At 33.4% G+C, this 18,003-nt stretch overlaps 3 protein-coding genes across 3 annotated transcripts in view; 2 read left to right on the forward strand and 1 right to left on the reverse strand.

The window, feature by feature from the left end:
• Nucleotides 1-8,988, reverse strand: part of Ptpmeg2 (Protein tyrosine phosphatase Meg2) — a 70,474-nt gene extending 61,486 nt beyond the window's left edge. The window contains exon 1 of the mRNA XM_073082385.1: nucleotides 8,900-8,988. Within this exon, the coding sequence (XP_072938486.1) occupies nucleotides 8,900-8,932 (33 nt within the window). The 5' untranslated portion in view covers nucleotides 8,933-8,988. The remainder of the gene's footprint in view (nucleotides 1-8,899) is intronic.
• Nucleotides 8,989-9,354: 366 nt separating this feature from the next.
• Nucleotides 9,355-15,594, forward strand: mRpL23 (mitochondrial ribosomal protein L23). Its single transcript, XM_073082210.1, has 4 exons — nucleotides 9,355-9,497; nucleotides 9,618-9,897; nucleotides 10,601-10,732; nucleotides 15,360-15,594. Exons 1-4 carry the CDS (start codon nucleotides 9,484-9,486, stop codon nucleotides 15,501-15,503), a joined length of 570 nt encoding a protein of 189 aa, XP_072938311.1. The 5' UTR covers nucleotides 9,355-9,483; the 3' UTR covers nucleotides 15,504-15,594.
• Nucleotides 15,595-16,356: 762 nt separating this feature from the next.
• On the forward strand, nucleotides 16,357-17,120 carry LOC140749165 (mitochondrial import inner membrane translocase subunit Tim29). Its single transcript, XM_073082208.1, has one exon. It carries the CDS (start codon nucleotides 16,531-16,533, stop codon nucleotides 17,104-17,106), a length of 576 nt encoding a protein of 191 aa, XP_072938309.1. The 5' UTR covers nucleotides 16,357-16,530; the 3' UTR covers nucleotides 17,107-17,120.
• The last annotated feature ends 883 nt before the right edge of the window (nucleotides 17,121-18,003 follow it).

Below are 18,003 nucleotides of genomic sequence, written 5' to 3' on the forward strand. Positions count from 1 at the left end.
ACATGATGATATTAATGAGGTAAACAATCGACCGCTTACATAATGTATGTGTATGTATAATGTATTGAACGATTTATAATAGCAAACTCTTCAGAAGACTTCGATGAAATTTTCGAACCACCTGAAGTGGTCACAGCCGCCCATGACATTTGTAATCAATTCCATATAGGATAAGGTGTCTCGCTGACCTGAAGACAAATTACTATGATGGTCGCCCTATATGTCGACCGAAGCCACACCCTTCCCCCAAAATATAAGAACTGCTTAACGCCAGAAGTAGAACGGCGGCAGTACCTCCCCTTTTTTTTTTTTGTTTACGAGGGGGAAACCTTCAAAAGGTACCCGGCGCCGTGGGAGCGACGCAGGGTTATGTGGGATTTTTACCGCACTAAAACCCCCCGGTGGCCGTCCTCGGCGCTGCGTAGAGGGCTCCGGGATCTCCAAAAGAACGCAACCGGAGTCCTCTTAGCGCGTTGCCCCGTCGGGCTCTGCCCAGGTGAGCTTGACGCTCGCCACACCGTCTGGTGCGTACGACGGTATGCGACCACACATACCGCCGCCCTTCCCGGGGTCGCTTACCGGGCGGTTCGAGCTCTTGCCGCCCGCAACCCCGGAAGCCCCTTTTAGTCGCCTCTTACGACAGGCAGGGGATACCGTAGCCCTATTCTGGTCCCGAAACTACAGGGACAGGCAGTACCTCCCCTGGCAGTCGTGCCAAACTCGTTCTCCCTTCACATAATAGCTGACTTAGTAGCAGTACAGCGCTTCTTTCTGGTTAAAAGCTATGGTAAGTACACCGTGCACCGACTAAGGCGATGCTAGAAATGGAATATTATATAGAATAATAACCAAAGTGCTTTTATTTTTAGTGGATTCCAAAAAAGAAAATTTCAAACCCAAATCTACTGTTTTGTTGAAATTAGTAACTTTATACAAGTATGATTGTGCCATACAACACTACGATATCAAGGAAAGGAGAGGCAGTCATACTCATTACACAAAAAAAAACATTACCCGAATGAAAATCAGCAGATTCTCGATGAGTTCTGTCTGCAACCGAAGCCGAAACGCTCGATCCATTGAACCGGAGTCTAACTAAACGTAGTACATCACAATTTCACAATTTCGTTTCACTTTCATCGTCCTACCAACTGGAACTACGAGCGGATCCGTACCCGATCTTATATTTAACGGTTACTTTAATAAAGCGAATACTCGGATTATAATTTCTCTAAAAATTTTAACATCCATTACGCTGAATAAGCATAATGATAGCATAATGAGTTCATAAATTATTAATAACTTCGTAACAGTTAACGCTAGTGAGCACACAAAAAGTTCTACGTATACTTCATTCCAACGTTAACTATTTAATTGTCAACCAAATATGCACTTCTCTGTATATGTCAATGTATTCATATCATGATCTTTCTAGAAATATAACTTTAAACGCAGCTAAAGCAAAAGGGATGACTTAATCGCACCCAAAAAAGAAATGATCTATTCCCTGTTCTTCGACTCTACATAAATACACAATACATAAAGCTAGAGCTATGTAAAAACGTAGAGGCCACGTGGATCCATATTCTAGTATCAATTATCAACATATAGATAATTATTTGGGTAACGTATGTTATAAAAGTTCTTAACCAAAGTTTATTAAAAGATTTTAATTATAAGTTCATAACTTAACATTTACTTTGCCCAGTGGGCAATCGGAATGGAATCTCAATGTATAAAATTAACATGTCATTGTGTTAATCTGTGTTAATCGCTAATCTCCGAAACAGCTCAAGCAATTTCAATGAAATTTTATGAGAGCGCATGGTTTGTTCCAGATTCAACATAGAATACTTTTGGTCCCAATAGGTGGCGTTATGATTAAGATTTATTTTTATGTCAGAACTGCGAGTCTCATACAAATTCTATTAAACAAACCACCACAGATACAATAAAGTCGAGTTTCGTACATCAGAACGTGCGTGCTCATACTAATACAACGGGCGAACAGGATACACATCCCGGAAGAATTAACCCGCGCACCGCCTCTCGATGAATTTGCATCCACAACATATGCCGATACGCCGTATACTAAACGCTACACCGTCGCTTCACAACTCCCGAGCTATCTGATTCAATTTGACACGAGTATTGATATGAAAATATATATTATGGAAGACAGGTCTCTGCTCTGTGGTGAAAACTCGGTAATTCAGTTCAACGTACGTATCCCACGCACCTTTGAATTTTAAAATTATGCGCCTATTAGAAATTAATTATCACTCAGGAAACCTACAAATCTGAGAACTCTTTAAAAATAAAGTTCTCAAAGGTATGTGAGGTCTACCTATTCGCAATTGGCTAGTGCCGTGGCCAGCAGCAACGAAATTGTTCACTTTTGTCAAACTAAGAATAGAGAAAATAAAGTGTCAACTTTTATTCAGTTCCAGCAAACTAGATTACCGCTTGCAATTTCTATTTAAAATATGGAATATTTAAGTCATAAAACCATATTTCGGTATCCTCCTTTCTATACGACTTTCTTAGTACGTGCCTACATTATAAGGTAAACTTATGGACCTAACATCATATAGTTTGTTTCATTAGTGTTATAGTTCTGCGATGATTAATTAGTAAGTAAGTCCTTTCCTTATATTATATAGATTAATTCTGGAAAATACTGCAGTGTCATAAGGCAACACTGTTTATGTATTATAATACATTTATAGCAATAAACATATTACGTATTAGGCACGATCCGTGGTCAAAATAAAATCATATCGTTCTTTACAATTTGTATGAACGTATTTATATCTTCCGTAACGCGACCGTTCAGACACCGAGCCTGTAAAAATATTGTATAAAAAAAATATGATCTTATCTGTCAGGCCACGTTGAATGAATGGGACCTTACTTCGTCTTTATTTACAAATTTTAGTCTAAAAGTTAAATGTACAAGTAAAGCATCTATGTAGGTTAAACCTATTATCCAAAATATTAAAAACCATAAGGTAAATTAATTACATTTTTATATGTTTGAAATAATTATAAACAAAAGCCCGCAAATAATGAATAATGATAATTTTAGTTTTTAAACATTAATTAAAAATAAATTAATCATCAAACACATTTGGTTTCCTTGGTTTAAATAAAAAGTAAGTAAGTAAGTTTAGTTTAAATAAAAAGTGACTTTAACGTGAATAGTTAAATGTCAAACTAAATATTTTGAAACATTACAGAAATCGTTAACCCATGACTGTCCCACTGCTGGACATGGGTCTTAGGGTGACAGGTTAGGCTACAGTTCCCTGCACTGGCACTCTGGCATTCACGCATTTAAAAACTTTTTTAAGTCTTCTCACGCGAGTAGATTTCGATGCTATCATTCACCGTTACCGCAAGTGATAATTAATTTCTGATACGCACATGACTTTGAAAAGTCAAAGATGCACTCGCCTGGGCTTCGAACCTTAGAGCACCCGATTAACAATCTAACTTTTAACTGCTAGGTTATCACTCCCTAAATGTTCTGTATACATTACGATGAAGTAGCTTCTAGGAGCCGTCTGCGTGTTGTTTGTGATAAATACTATTTAATTATACTTTGATCCCTATTAAAACAAACAGGCAAACGAGTAAACGAAGTATTTAAGTGATGTATTATTATATTTTTTGTTTACTTAGTGCTATTAACTCATTATTATAAGATGTAGTTGATACACCTTAAAATAATGACAAAGTTTACAAATCCCAAAAGTAAAGAGAAAAACGTATAAAGACACAAAGTTTTAAACAAATATTTAGGAAACATAAAGTTTTGATACAACACCACTATCACAGTTTAAGTTGTTACATTTACAGCCAATTAAGCTTCATCACGCGTCACTCGTAAATATTATTTACACCGCACGACTTTACTATATTCGAAGTATTCGAACGGCTATTGAACGTATCACCGCACGATCGAACGCTCACGGATCCAAAATACAACTGTTTGAAGCGTTACATGCTAACCGAACAAGCGAATACTTATTATGATCATACAATAGCAAACAACTAATTCTAATTTTCATTTTAATACATTAATACGTGAAGCAACAACTTCCGAACCCTTTTACATATTGCGTACGGCGGTGTGTGAAATTTGGTATACTTAGTGGTATATTTTTTATCATTATTTCATTTAAGTCATATAAGTCGCAAATGCGCAAAAAACAATCTTCATCCATTTTAACACGACTTAATAATAAATAATATAGGTAGGTATGTACTATGTATATAAAAATATACTTTGATAAATGAGATTATAAACAAAAAAATGGCACAATGCATACTAAGATATTATTAAGAACATAAACTTTAAAAAATTGCAAGTTTTCTTTTGGCAAAATCACATAGGAAACTAATACGAAACGCCAATAAAAATATATTTTAAATATGATACCTACATTTAATACATAAACAAATTCAGCAAGTCACAGGGACGACACAAGTAACTACATAACCATTTGTAATGTATACCCACAGGTCGAGCACAAGAGTCATTGACACCACCTATGTGGCATGGAGACAATGCGGGCGACAGAGGAACGATCCTGAGACGAGGCCGTTACCGCGAGACATGCTCCCGTAAACACATTGTCACATTTCGCTAACAACTAAATAAGCACGCCCATTTTAAACAATCTTTTTACAAGGGGATTGAATTTAATTGCTCGTTGGTCACCGAACCTTGAATAGGTGGTGGATTTGTATTTATACAGACACGAATTTGTTCACAGCCTGTATGTAAGGTGCCAGTGCTATGCGTGAAAATGTCGTCATAATCTGCTAAGCAGTTTCCAATGTAACCCAAATAATTAAGAAATAGTTCAATCTAACTATTGGGCAAAAATCACTCTGATGGATAGAGCATGCTTCATCGCACTGATCGACGCGCAAAGTACGGGTTCGTGGACAATATTTTTCAAACCACCCTTAGAGCGTTCGAAAAGACTTCACAACTGGTTTGACAACAACTGAGGGCTCCAGTTTAACATACCATCCAAAGTACTGTAGCACGAATGAAATGTTGGCTACATTTACTAGGGCCTAAAGTCTGCAGAACAGTCTAATAATTGGAAAGCTAGAACAAAAATATTTGGACAGATATTTTAATTTTATTCATTCCTTTACCTGTAATCACAAAATATAAAGGGACAAGTTAAGTGCGTAGGTATATTCTGTTCAATCATTTTCTGTTATTCTGACTCAAACAATTGACAATGAAGGAAGGAAGTGTGCTGTAGAATGCGCTCGCCCTCGCCGGAAACTACGACATTTAAGGGGAACTAGCTCATACACTTAACTTAACATCGATACGACACCCCCGCAATGCACTTAACATGTTGGTAGTTCCTTAAGAGTGTAGTTTATGACAAGCTTGTTGTCCGCAACTGCGTCGTTTTGAGGAAAAAACATACTTTGGTCCGTAATAATATGAATAACAGAGCATTGTAAAAGCGAAAGATTAATAAATGAATAGAACTAAGATTTTCTCTGACATAATAAGAAAAAGAATAGGATTAAATGTGGTTAGAACGACTTTTTTCCAGAAGCGTTTCACCTTAGCCTTCAGGATTACCAACGGATCAATGATCGACTTCAATGAAGACTCCCTTCAATTTCAAATGAATTTCTACATGAAAAACAGTAATGATTGAACATCATGAGCTTACTTTTATAAAATTAAAAAATAAAATATTGTTTAAAAACACCTTGGTACTTACGGGATCGAACTGGCTTTAAATAAAAATAAGAGGACTCTTAACGTCCTTCAACCGTCACTCACACTTAGGGCAGCCGATTTATTACTACGGTTTCCGCTCTCAATCAATTCGAATTTCATACTTACTGCAATTTATTTACTAACTGAAGTTTAAAATTAGAAAATCAGAAGTAGCGTCTACATTATGATGAGGAATAATCGCATACGTCATAATTACGACTCATGAAATGATACATAAATCTATATGTTTCGTATAAAGCTTCTATTCTATATGACATTACGTGTATAACATACATTACGGGATTGTTTGATAGTAACAATCATGTTGAGCATGACACACCATTCATCATTCTCTTATCAAAAGTGTTAGTAAAAGGAATGAATCAAGAACAAACTACCTATTGCTGGTATCAATTCAAAATTGTTATCAGACAAGCAAAACTATACTAAAACAATGGAACACGATCGTCAAGCAGTCAACGGTTACTTACGACTTTGGTTGAACATTCTCTATGACTCTCGAATTACGATAAAGGGAACCAAGATAGAACATAGGCGAGATCGCCGGATGTCGCGACCGGTCGTCGACCGATCAATCGATAGGGCATTCTATTTTGAAAATATCTGTAATAAATAGATCAAGTGTTCCAAATAAACATACATTCTTTCACTGTGATGAATTATATTAAAAAAATTATATAAAAATACAGAAAACAATTTGTGATTTACAAAGTAGAAAATATCCTATGTCGTGACATTTAGGATACAGTCACTCAATGGATAAAAAACTATGAGAAAGTCATTCTTAATAGTACATTACAATACGAGGACGAAAAATTTTTTTCTGACAAGTGTGAGTTTGCAGGCCGAGCCGCAGGCGAGGACTGCAATCACACGAGTCAGAATAGTACATTACGATACGAGGACGAAAAATTTTTTTCTGACAAGTGTGAGTTTGCAGGCCGAGCCGCAGGCGAGGACTGCAATCACACGAGTCAGAAAAACATTTTTCGTCCGCGTGTTGTATAAAATTTTATATTACGGGGTCGGAAATGGGGGTTTTGCGCACGCGAAGCGTGCGTAAAACGTCCATTTACGCACGCCGTGATATAAAAACATTTTTCGTCCGCGTGTTGTATAAAATTTTATATTACGGGGTCGGAAATGGGGGTTTTGCGCACGCGAAGCGTGCGTAAAACGTCCATTTACGCACGCCGTGATATAAAATAATTCATAATGCGTTATTCTTTGAAAATGAAAGATTTTTGTTTTTCTTCTTATAGATTTAGTGTTTTAGGGCCTGAAGAATGTTGTAAACCTGACATATTTTGGACAAGATGTTTAAGATGTGGAAATGCTCACACTGCATTACAGATATCCCTAGGCAGTAGCAACTACTTAATATGAAGACAACTAAATGGTACAATTTGCCAGAAACAGTTGCATATTTTGAGAGTCAGTGTGTGGCTTATGTTTTTTTCTTGCTTATTGCAATGTTTAGACATTTAGAATCACTAAATTATTTACCAAAATATTATAATTAACACAAAGTCCAGACATTTTCGTTGTATAATAAATACAAAATGATAACTCAAAATTACTAGAATCATAAATCCTTTGTATATAAATTCATTTTTTATATTACAGTTTGATTTATAACTTTTAAATATATAGTCCTTAAAATAAATAGAATCGTTAATAAATATAATCATCAGGCAATAATTTCAAAATGGTAGATGACTTATTAAAAATGGATGTTTAATATGATTTGATACTGGATTTAAAAAAAGGACATTTTTCACAGCTACATAGTCATTATTATGCATATTTCTATTTAATATAACAACAAATGGAATATTAGAAAATTATTGTAAGAAATGAGAATTATAAAAAAAATATTAATAGTTGAATAATGAAAACATTACATTAGAACCATATTTTTTCATTTTTTGTCATTTAATCTGTGACTTATTTTGTTTGATCTGTAGATTGGCCATACAACTGACACATCATTGTACTGTCTTTGGTGCATCTGGACTCGCCACCAGCAGGTTTATTAGCAGTTATAGTTTTATTTGGAATGTGATGTCAATTTGTTCGTAGGTCTATGATAGTAGGACATAAGTATATTTATTTCCATACAAATGTTTAAATTTATTAAGGGAATTTCTGATACCTACTATTCCTATTAGTAAATCATAATAAAATGTAAGTTGGGATAATTTTGACGCAGAGGTAAACCATTGAAATTAAATTTTAGATTTGATTTACGCAATGAAATTTTAGATAACACTGGAAAAATTATTTTAAATTATTAACAAGCTTTTTTTATAAAAATTCTTTGTATGTAAAATACATCATAATTTTTTAGAATATGGCCAAAGTAGCCTGAAATTTGATTCATACGATTTTACTCCAGCACTAATCCACCCACTCCAGCAACCTTACATAATGGGCATAACCAACACTTTTTGGAGGTTGTATCATATAATTATTTGGCAGAGGATGTGAATTTAATATCTATAATTAATTTACATCAATATTAAGGTAAATTGATTAATTTTCCTTATTCAGTTTCGTTTTAATACACGTTATTTATCCTAAAATTATTTAATATAATCAGTCATTTATATTACGAGAACACATAATTCATAAAAAAAAACTTATTAAAGACAGAATATGTCTATACATTTATATTTGGTGTAAAATAAATTACTAGTAACGAAAATTAACGAAATACAAGTAATAGTACCAAGCAAAAACCAGTGGCATTCCTAATAAAACACCGCTTAACGCTACAATGAAAACATTGTATGAATAATAAAGAACTAAGAACTTTAAATGTACATTTCTTATAAAAATAATGGAAAATATATCAAAAATTAAAGTGAGAATAGTTTTAAGCGATTAACTCAAATATTTTTTTAAACGTATAGACTTTTGATGCAAAATACACGAAACCAAAACAAACACTGATGACATGGAGAACAACATAAGATGACCTATTTTGGAATCCAAAAGTAAAGTTTATTGCACATAATATATCGTGCATCGAGAAATTTTCATAGTTTCTAATTTTTATCTGCATTAAACACTTATATTTTTACATCAAAATATCTAAAATGCACTCACCAACTCTTGATCGGGTGACAAGGCCACCGCCATCTTTATAACTAAAATGTCTTATCATATGTCATATCATGTCAGTCAACCCAGGTCAACCTAGAAAAGTGTTGCCAGTCTGATTTTAGGCATAAAAATCTACATAATATTATTATAGTTCAAACTTATAAAATGTTTTAGCTATATTACACTTATATTATAAGTTACACATTTTTTCCGAAAGTATAATCTACAACTTGTGCTTTTTTTACGTAAAAAATTATTTTTTAATGAAGATTTTATTTTAAAATCCATCTTATTACAGTTTCATTTTTCTTATAAATCTGATTGAATAATTGTGTTGCAGCCTCGTAAATAAACATCGGTAAATAAAACCGTAAAACGATATTTTGCTACTTTTTGTAAAAGTATAGTTATAGTTGGCTGTATGTAATATGTATCAACATTTATAAAATATTAAAATTACTAATGTCAAATTGACAACTATAAACCAAAAAATAGGTTAGGTTATGTACCTAAACCTATATTTTTGTTGCTATTTTAATTTAATAAAACAATTTAAGCATACACTGTAATCAATATCTGCAGTTAACATGTCTACACGATGGTAAGGGTTCATTTGCAAAACTATATTCACACAATTCTCCACAACAAAACTGTCCTAAACTCATAAAAAATATCTATTACTTTAAATACTTGAATGTAAAAATAATTTTACGTATTTCAGGTATCCCATATACCAAAAGGGCAATCCACAGCTTCGAGTGTTTTTGCCTAATTTTTGGATGAAATTACTGCGCCCTTACCCTAAACAGTTACCAAACGTTGTACACTTTGAATGTTCAATAGAAATGACTAAATTCGATATCAAGAATTATTTGGAGAAGATTTACAATGTCCCCGTCGCCGACGTTCGTACCAGAATACTGTTGGGAAAGTTCCGGAAGGAGATCGGTAAAGGCTATGTGATGAAGGATGATGATATTAAAATTGCATATGTGACACTGGTAAGTAATGTACATTTTTGCAATAGTTTTTAAATCACAAAGGATGTCCATCGTGAACCATTGCATTCATATTTAAAACCTCAGAATTGTAAGGTAACAGTCAATTGTACTAAATGTTTGTCCGAACTCCTGGAGCTTAACCTTGTATAGACATTAGGTTTGAAGAAAACTGGTATACCTGTATGTTATATATAAAATTCTCGTGCCACAATGTTAGTTACCGTACTCCTCCGAAATAGATTTTCACCAAATTTTATATGCATATTCAGTAGGTCTGAGAATTGGCTACTATCATTTTTCATACCCCTAAGTGATAAGGGTTTTTCACCCTTGACATTTTTTTATTTATATGGCAACACAACGTTTGCCGGGTCAGCTAGTATATAAATAAAGTGTTAATATCTAAAATAGGCAAATAAATAAATTTAATTAATTAATTAGGTAGCTTATGGTAGGCTAAATGTCAGATCTCTCCGTTACACTGCATTTTGTTAGCCAGAGCAATTGCACTGTGTATTGCAATCTATACACAAAGAAAACCTAGCAGTCTCTTTGCCGTATATTTAAACAATTCTTGACACTTATGTTGCATGCCTTTTGTAGAAATATATAATTGTTGTGGTGGTAATAACCTTGCACAGGAACTTTTCAACCTTTTAATTAACATTCATTAATACATAATATAATGTTTATTAACTTTCAGCCCAAAACAACAAAGTTTGAATTCCCAGATCTATTTAAGAAGAAAAGTCAAGATGAGGAAAATTTAAAATCACTAGACGATGCCAAAAAAGCATTCAAAGGTTACATAAAGCGCAATACAGATAGACCAGATGTACCCAGTTGGTTCTCCTTTTAACTTGTTGCTAATAAAAACAAATGTATAATAATTATGTAGAAAAATAAATAGACTAATTAAATTAAGTGAATTCTAGCAATGAGTCTTTTTATTTTACTCTTTGTTACCTCAAATGAATGAACATCTGGTTTCTCTTACTAATAATTTCATCTAAAATCTAAAAGTTATTTATATTTCCAAGCCTTTGCATGCAATTTGAATATCGGATCTACCTTTTAAACATTGTAAATTTCCACTTATTTTGGCAAAACTTACAACTTATGGTAAAACTAAGGTAGACAATGGTCTACAAAATCTATTTAGTAATGGTGTTAATTAAGATAGTGATTGAAGAAAGAATCCTATTTACCCACAGTAACTAAAATAGAGATAAGAAAAAGACTAAATTAGTTGTATATTTGTTGCATTTATTTATTACTAAAGAACTTATCAAGCAACTCTCATCATATGGAGTTATAAACAATATCTAAAGATATGTTCACAACAAAATATGCACTCAGTTTTGGCTTGTATCTCCCCACAATAAGCATCAAAATAGCACAAAAATCACAAACATGTTCATATTGTAACCTTGCTAAGTATTTGAAACAATTAAAGTTTTTGTCATAAAAACCCAAATGTTTCTAATTTACAAAGTTACTCAGTCATACACATGTTACAATAAAACTATTCATAAAACAAAACAAAATATGGCAATCAATGCCTTTGTATCAAGGTTTTTCTTATAACAATTTTGGTCAAAGTTTTAACATAATCAACAGAACATAAAATAAATTCTAAAGAAACTTAACAAATGCCAGTGAACTCCTCATGATGATACGTGTTCATCCAAAAACACCGAGGAGTGGCAACGAGGACACTCCGTTATATCCAGTAGGAAAGTTACCTGAAACAATATAGGAGACATTTGTATGATACATTGCAAAACGAAACACACAATATCATACTTCATTACACAGAAATCTAATGACAAGTATAAATAAGAAGTAAACTTTTTTATAGGAACAAATCAACTCCTCCTATGTATAATATTGTAACCCACAAAGTACCTTTTCTTTTTGATTGCATAAATTACCTTATTTTCATGTTTTATCGACACAAGTAACATTATAAAGTGTATATAACAATATATATATATAAAATTTCATAGAGATACCTGCAGAAATGCAGATTTTATTCGCATTTTAGCATATTCAAAACTTTGAAATGCTGTCCTGTAAAGTTTTCATTTTGCAGTTACGATTTTATATGTAGGAGGGGTCAAAATGAGTATTCAGTCCATCTGATGGTAAGTGACTTCTAATGCCCATCTGCAATCAACTCTACATAAGATTAAAGCCCTACATAAGGTCGACCACAGATGCACTGTAACCCTTTACCACACCCTTCAAACTCAACAAAATAGCACCTAACACTACTGTTAGTATGAATGTTGCACTATTAGATCCATGATTTCACCATTTTTCTTTAAACTGACTGTGTTATTTATTTATACTTAGTTCCATCTTAGTTCTTACTCCTAAATCCTGATTAGATTGGCCATTGAAGTAATTCAGGTAGTTAGTATTTTACTCGGAGGATAACGTATTTTATTCAAAGATGTTTGTCTTAAAATTTATTTTAAATATGTTTTTACTTACGCGGGGGTGTTGCTCACATTTCAAGCGAATGCGGCCGTGACAGTAGTAACCGCATGCGCGGCAGAATACAATCGTTTTGTCCCTGCGACACGAGCATTTCTTACTGTAGTACACGTCGTTTATAACTGGTACACCTCGTCCAACGCGGCTGGAGACTTTGTAGACTTTTCCCGCCGCAGCGGCAACTATCGGGGTCGTTGCAGAACTCATTTTCTCGAATTCAGGCCAAATAATACTGTAATTATTAAAGACTTTTAGAAATGAAAATGACTGCTAAGACCGCTTTCAAGTTTTGACGGTTAACGAAAGAGGGTAGCTTCACAAGTTCGTATTCCCAGGAAAATTAGACGAAACATTTTTTACGCAAAATATGTTGCCATTATCAAAGAACTGAAAAGTTCCTAATTATTATAATGGAAATAAGTAGAAACATTAACGCTAATACAATTTATAAAAACAGTGCTAAAAATCTTTACACTTTTTAAAATGTTTAGTTAGTTTTGCTGCTTTAATAAAACATACTACAAATATTTTTGGTTTTGTTTCCTGTATACGGAACTTTAATTTTCACTTATATAGTAAAATAAAATATAAATACATCGTAGAATACTCACGTAATCACACTATTTTGAGTACTTTAAAGATCACTTCCACTTATGCTCGAAGTTGGGATCATCAACAATGAAGATCAAATAACTTGTGTAAATTACGCTTTAACTTCTTACTTACTCGTTATAATAGACAACTAAATACGCAAAAGAAATCTTAATAAATAGGATAATGCTTAATTGATTGGATACGCCTGTTATTAATATAAGCACACACCAAATAGTGGAATCTTACTTAATGTTGCCTTACAACCATTTTCGGTTATTCCCCTCTATGAATTTTATTTATCAGATGTGTCATGGACAGACTATAAAATACATTATGTGATATTGACCAGAGAGTATAGTAACCTATATTGACTTTGTGACTTATTTAAAAAAGTAGGATTTGCGTCCAATTAATGTAATTATCAATTAAAATAATTCTAATTAAATTTAACAGTAGCACATGAACCTACATAATTTCAATACCAAATGTATTAAGACAAATACCGACATCACATAACATATTGTATAGTCCGCGCCAAACTGGTAGTCCGCTCTGAAGTTGTTGCGAGACGCGATTCAAATCTATTTTATTAGCGGACTAGAAGTTTTGAAGAAAAGAAGGTGTAAAGTCGCCTAATTATGCTCCGAATAAAGGAACATTTTTCCGCCTTACCTTTCAAATAATATTGCCAAATAACAAAATTACGTTAACAAATAATGCAGATATTATAGCTAAATGCAAGTTGTCAATGAAAATGTGAATAATCCTGTTTAGAGATAAAATTCTTATGAGTTGCAGATATGTCGAAATTTAGAATTTTTAACTCTATTGTGGAGACGCCTTTTTTGTCGAGAACCCGGGGAAGTAGCTCCGCCTGCCATTCTTTCAATCCTGTTGATCAAAGTGTATAGTAGTAACCTATCTGCTGATACATTACATAATACATATCAAGTACATAATATCATTCAATAAAAAAAAATCACGCTCAGCGTCATAGCGTTATTATACTGAAAACATTTATACATTTATATTTCAAGTGCATCATGAAATAACGTAGTACATAATACAGATGAGTATACGCCCACAAAACATTAAAGTTATTTACAAGATTTACATTTGTAGATTATTTAAATAGAACTATTTTATCCGGCGCCGTGATCATAATAAGAGAGTAATTATGGCTCTAGTTCTCTTTAAAAATCTAACTAACATTTAATAAAAGAGTAGTGCCGGCTGTTGGGCCAAGTTACGCAAAGACTTGCAAGGCATGCATATAAGTTTATAAAAATGAATTAAATTGAGACCAATGTATTTATCCACAGACCTGAGGTTTATCGTGTATTCATGTTGTATCAATTATTATCTATTATGTCTGGAACGAAAAATAACTTTAATTAGGCACATATAAACGTGAATAAGGTCAGTTCCAAATATAAATATAATTGATATTGTAGGTAAAGGATTCCATTTTCTACCTATGACGTATTGATTTGTTCCAAGGTATTGAGTTGGGTTGACACGTTTCTGACGGGAGGATAATTATGTCCATCAACAATTAAGGCATATTTATCTCGATATCTTGTACATCTATCGCACAGGAAACTGTTTTATTGTTTGTCAGATATTTCCGCTTAAACGAAGCACATGCAATGTGGACGTTATAAATACTCGGGCAGTGTAGATTGCTTCAATGTATTTATTCGACTCGACAGCGAAAGATGCGGACTACCTGTTTATTCGTCTTTGCCATTTGCTTGGCTAACGTTTATGGGCAGGAAGACCCACCACCGCCGTCAGATCTCCAAGCTATTGCATATGCATCTCAGCACCCATTAAAACGTGTAAGTATTCAATAGGTAATTAATTGACAAATATTATATTTTTTATGGCCAAGATATTTAAAAAAGAACCAAATATAAAGTATATCATGGCGAAAAGGCAACGTCACGCGTGTGTAGTTGGACTATCAATAAAATAATCATAACTCAAAGGAATCTTCAAGCTCATACTATACAATCGCGTTGTTACAACGAATGGGCGAAGTTCCCCTAATTGAGCGAAATCAGCCTTGCTTCAACTTCAACTAGGCCTAGCGATAGTTCTATTGCCAGCGCCGATCAATGGAAGGCACTACTATAAGTTTTATTTCAATTTGCTCTCTCGGCTGCTGTGTAGTCTGTAGTCATCCTGTTGTTGTCCATGACTTGGCGACTGCTGGAAAAGAGCGCTCTGAGGAATCCCTTAGCCATGTAAAATTCTAGTCACTATATTGTGAAAAAACGAGCACTAAAGCCTCATAACGTTTTGAAGTATTCTAGATGAAACATTTTCATTATTAAAAAAAAAAATAACTCATTTTATTCTAGGTTGCGAGACAAGACATGCCCCAGCCACCCAATTTCAAAGGTATGACAACTCCTCCGAATTTGCCAGAATTTCCCCAATCTGTAAATCGTAAACGAAGAGAAGCCAAAGGTATTGGAGGCTCCATGCCAACAAGAAAAGGATAAACGTCTCATCGTATAATAACTTTCGATGACTATAATGCGATACAAAGGTTTTTTGATAATGGTTTCTTGAATTAAATACTAATTGAAGCAACACCATCTTTTATTTAATGTTATCTACGCGCTTCAGTTGCGGTGTACAAGTCGAGTTCGATTTCAAATATTCTGCTTGGGAATCGTACGTATCTCAGTAGATATAAATTACGACAAACAAGCGTGGATGTTAATAAACTAAGTTATATTTTTTTGAGTAACCAGCCTGCCCAATTATTATTACACATTACAAACATTAGACATTTGGAACTGAATCCATATCTAAAGTGAAATAAATAAAGGGTGTCTTTGAAAAATAATTTGAAATGCCTCGTATAAGACACAGTTAAACCAGAACATACAGTAGCTTAAATTACAAAGCAACGAAGAGTTTGTCGTGGTGTTCTTGGGCACCATAAAGCTATTGAAAAGAAATTTGTGGATTCAAATCTGGGACTTCTAAGAGCCGACAACACAGAAACAGGTCTGTGGCCGACACCCATGGTATGTAAGTGGAAAAGACGACGATCTATATTTAGTTTGTTAATGTTGTCAATATTATTGAAAACCATGATGCGTATTATGTTAGTAGTTTACGAAGTACATCTTAAAACTAGGCAAGCGTGTTTTGTCCAAGGCTGATCTCACTTAACATCAGGTAAACAACAGGTTATAGTAAGTAAACTAAAAAAACTATTTGAGCAATGTAAATGAATATAATAGGCCGAAAAGAATAATTATAGCCTGAAAAAAGAGGTGGGAAATTATAAAAAAAATACATTCATAGTGACGCACGTCAACTGTCACTAACTAATCATTATTGACAATGTCAACAGTGACATTAACATAACCTAGCTAGTTAGCTAACTAGTTTTGCTAAAATATAGATATACAATACACTCCTGCCATCAAATACTCAGAAAGGCTAAATTATATATAAATAGCATGATAATAATCAACCGTCTAATTTAGTTCTCCAAACGTCCTCATATTTATAATGTCTGTAATGCTAAGAACTCTAAAGAAAACTCCTGTTGCTGTGACTAACCTGAAAGGGAAGGTGAAGTTTCCGGAGAAATTCAAAGGAACAATATTGGAGAAATGGGCAAATTATTGGAAGAATCTTTTCATAGATTACAAACAGATGCTTCAGGACCTGCGGACTGATATTCAAGATGATCCAAGGAAAGCTTTTTTATGGACAACAGGATTGGCCACCACCGTAATATTAGCAAAAAATAATCCAACAGAGATCGATTTCAAGGATAGCTTAAAGAGGGTTACGAATAACGTTATTCTCGTCAGTGAGGAGTGTCGTAATCCCAAATCTATAGAGCATTTGCGAGCTGTAGAACAATATTATAATGAAGGGCTGATTCACTACCGAAGTTTCGGGATCGCGTCAGTCATGTACACTTCCGAATGTAACGAGTCTTGTGACCTGTATAAAGCACACTGTTCTTATTTAAAACCAACATACTTCAGCTTCCCGTCTCGAGTAGTCGACTTTGGATTTATGGGCAGATGGTGGAATGTTTATGTAAAAACTGTAAATTATGACATAAATATATAAATGTTAACATAGTATATTGGATCGACATTGTAATTTACCCTCAAATCAACAATAAAACAAATTTGAAGAGAATTTTAGGTGCATAGAATTCATCATAGTTTCTACATCCGCTTGGTTCCTTTATCACCATTGTGGAAGTACTATATATAGTAGAATATTTAAAAAAAATGATTATGACATAAGACAGTATCTATCTGTTGACCACTAGTGGCCTGAAGACCATTGGTTCAGAAAAACTGACCTAGATGGTGGCAGCAAATCTGCATTACTATCTTAGTTCTAATGTAGAATCTTTCCTATTTAAACTTAATTACAGATGTACGGTTTGTTGATTGTATTAGATAAACTGCCAGTGAGTTTTTTTGTCCTCAAGATTTTTTATTTCAAAATAACTCCTAATAACCAAAACATTTGTTGCATTTTCTTTAAGTATGTAAAATATTGTTTTACAGTATCTCGTAAGTTGGAACATGTTATGAATAAATAAATTAAAACAATGTTGTTGAAGAAAATGTTTTTATTCTGTTTCTTATTATTGATGTTAAAACAATATATAAAAATTAAGAATTTTTCCATCTTCTCATGCACAAGGTCTAATCTAAAATATAAATGTAAAACATAAATCAACACTAGTTCAATTAGTGAAAATATATTCTTTTACAAATAACTTTTACCATCAAACACCACCTCCTAATGTTTGCCATAAATCCCATTACAGGAAAATTAAGAGCAATTAATATTCTAACAGGTGTAAGCATTATAGTCTCGTCACTTGCTTAGTGACTAAACATATTATTTTACATCACATCCTTATGTTAATCATTAATTTTTTATTCCAACATGCATATTAATGATAAAAATAAAACTAAGATTATGACAAGTTCTAAAACATAAGAG

The sequence above is a fragment of the Epargyreus clarus genome, unplaced genomic scaffold (assembly GCF_041222505.1).
Source record: "Epargyreus clarus isolate Ecla_fem2 unplaced genomic scaffold, WU_Ecla_fem_2.2 ptg000017l, whole genome shotgun sequence".
Lineage (NCBI taxonomy): Eukaryota > Metazoa > Arthropoda > Insecta > Lepidoptera > Hesperiidae > Epargyreus > Epargyreus clarus.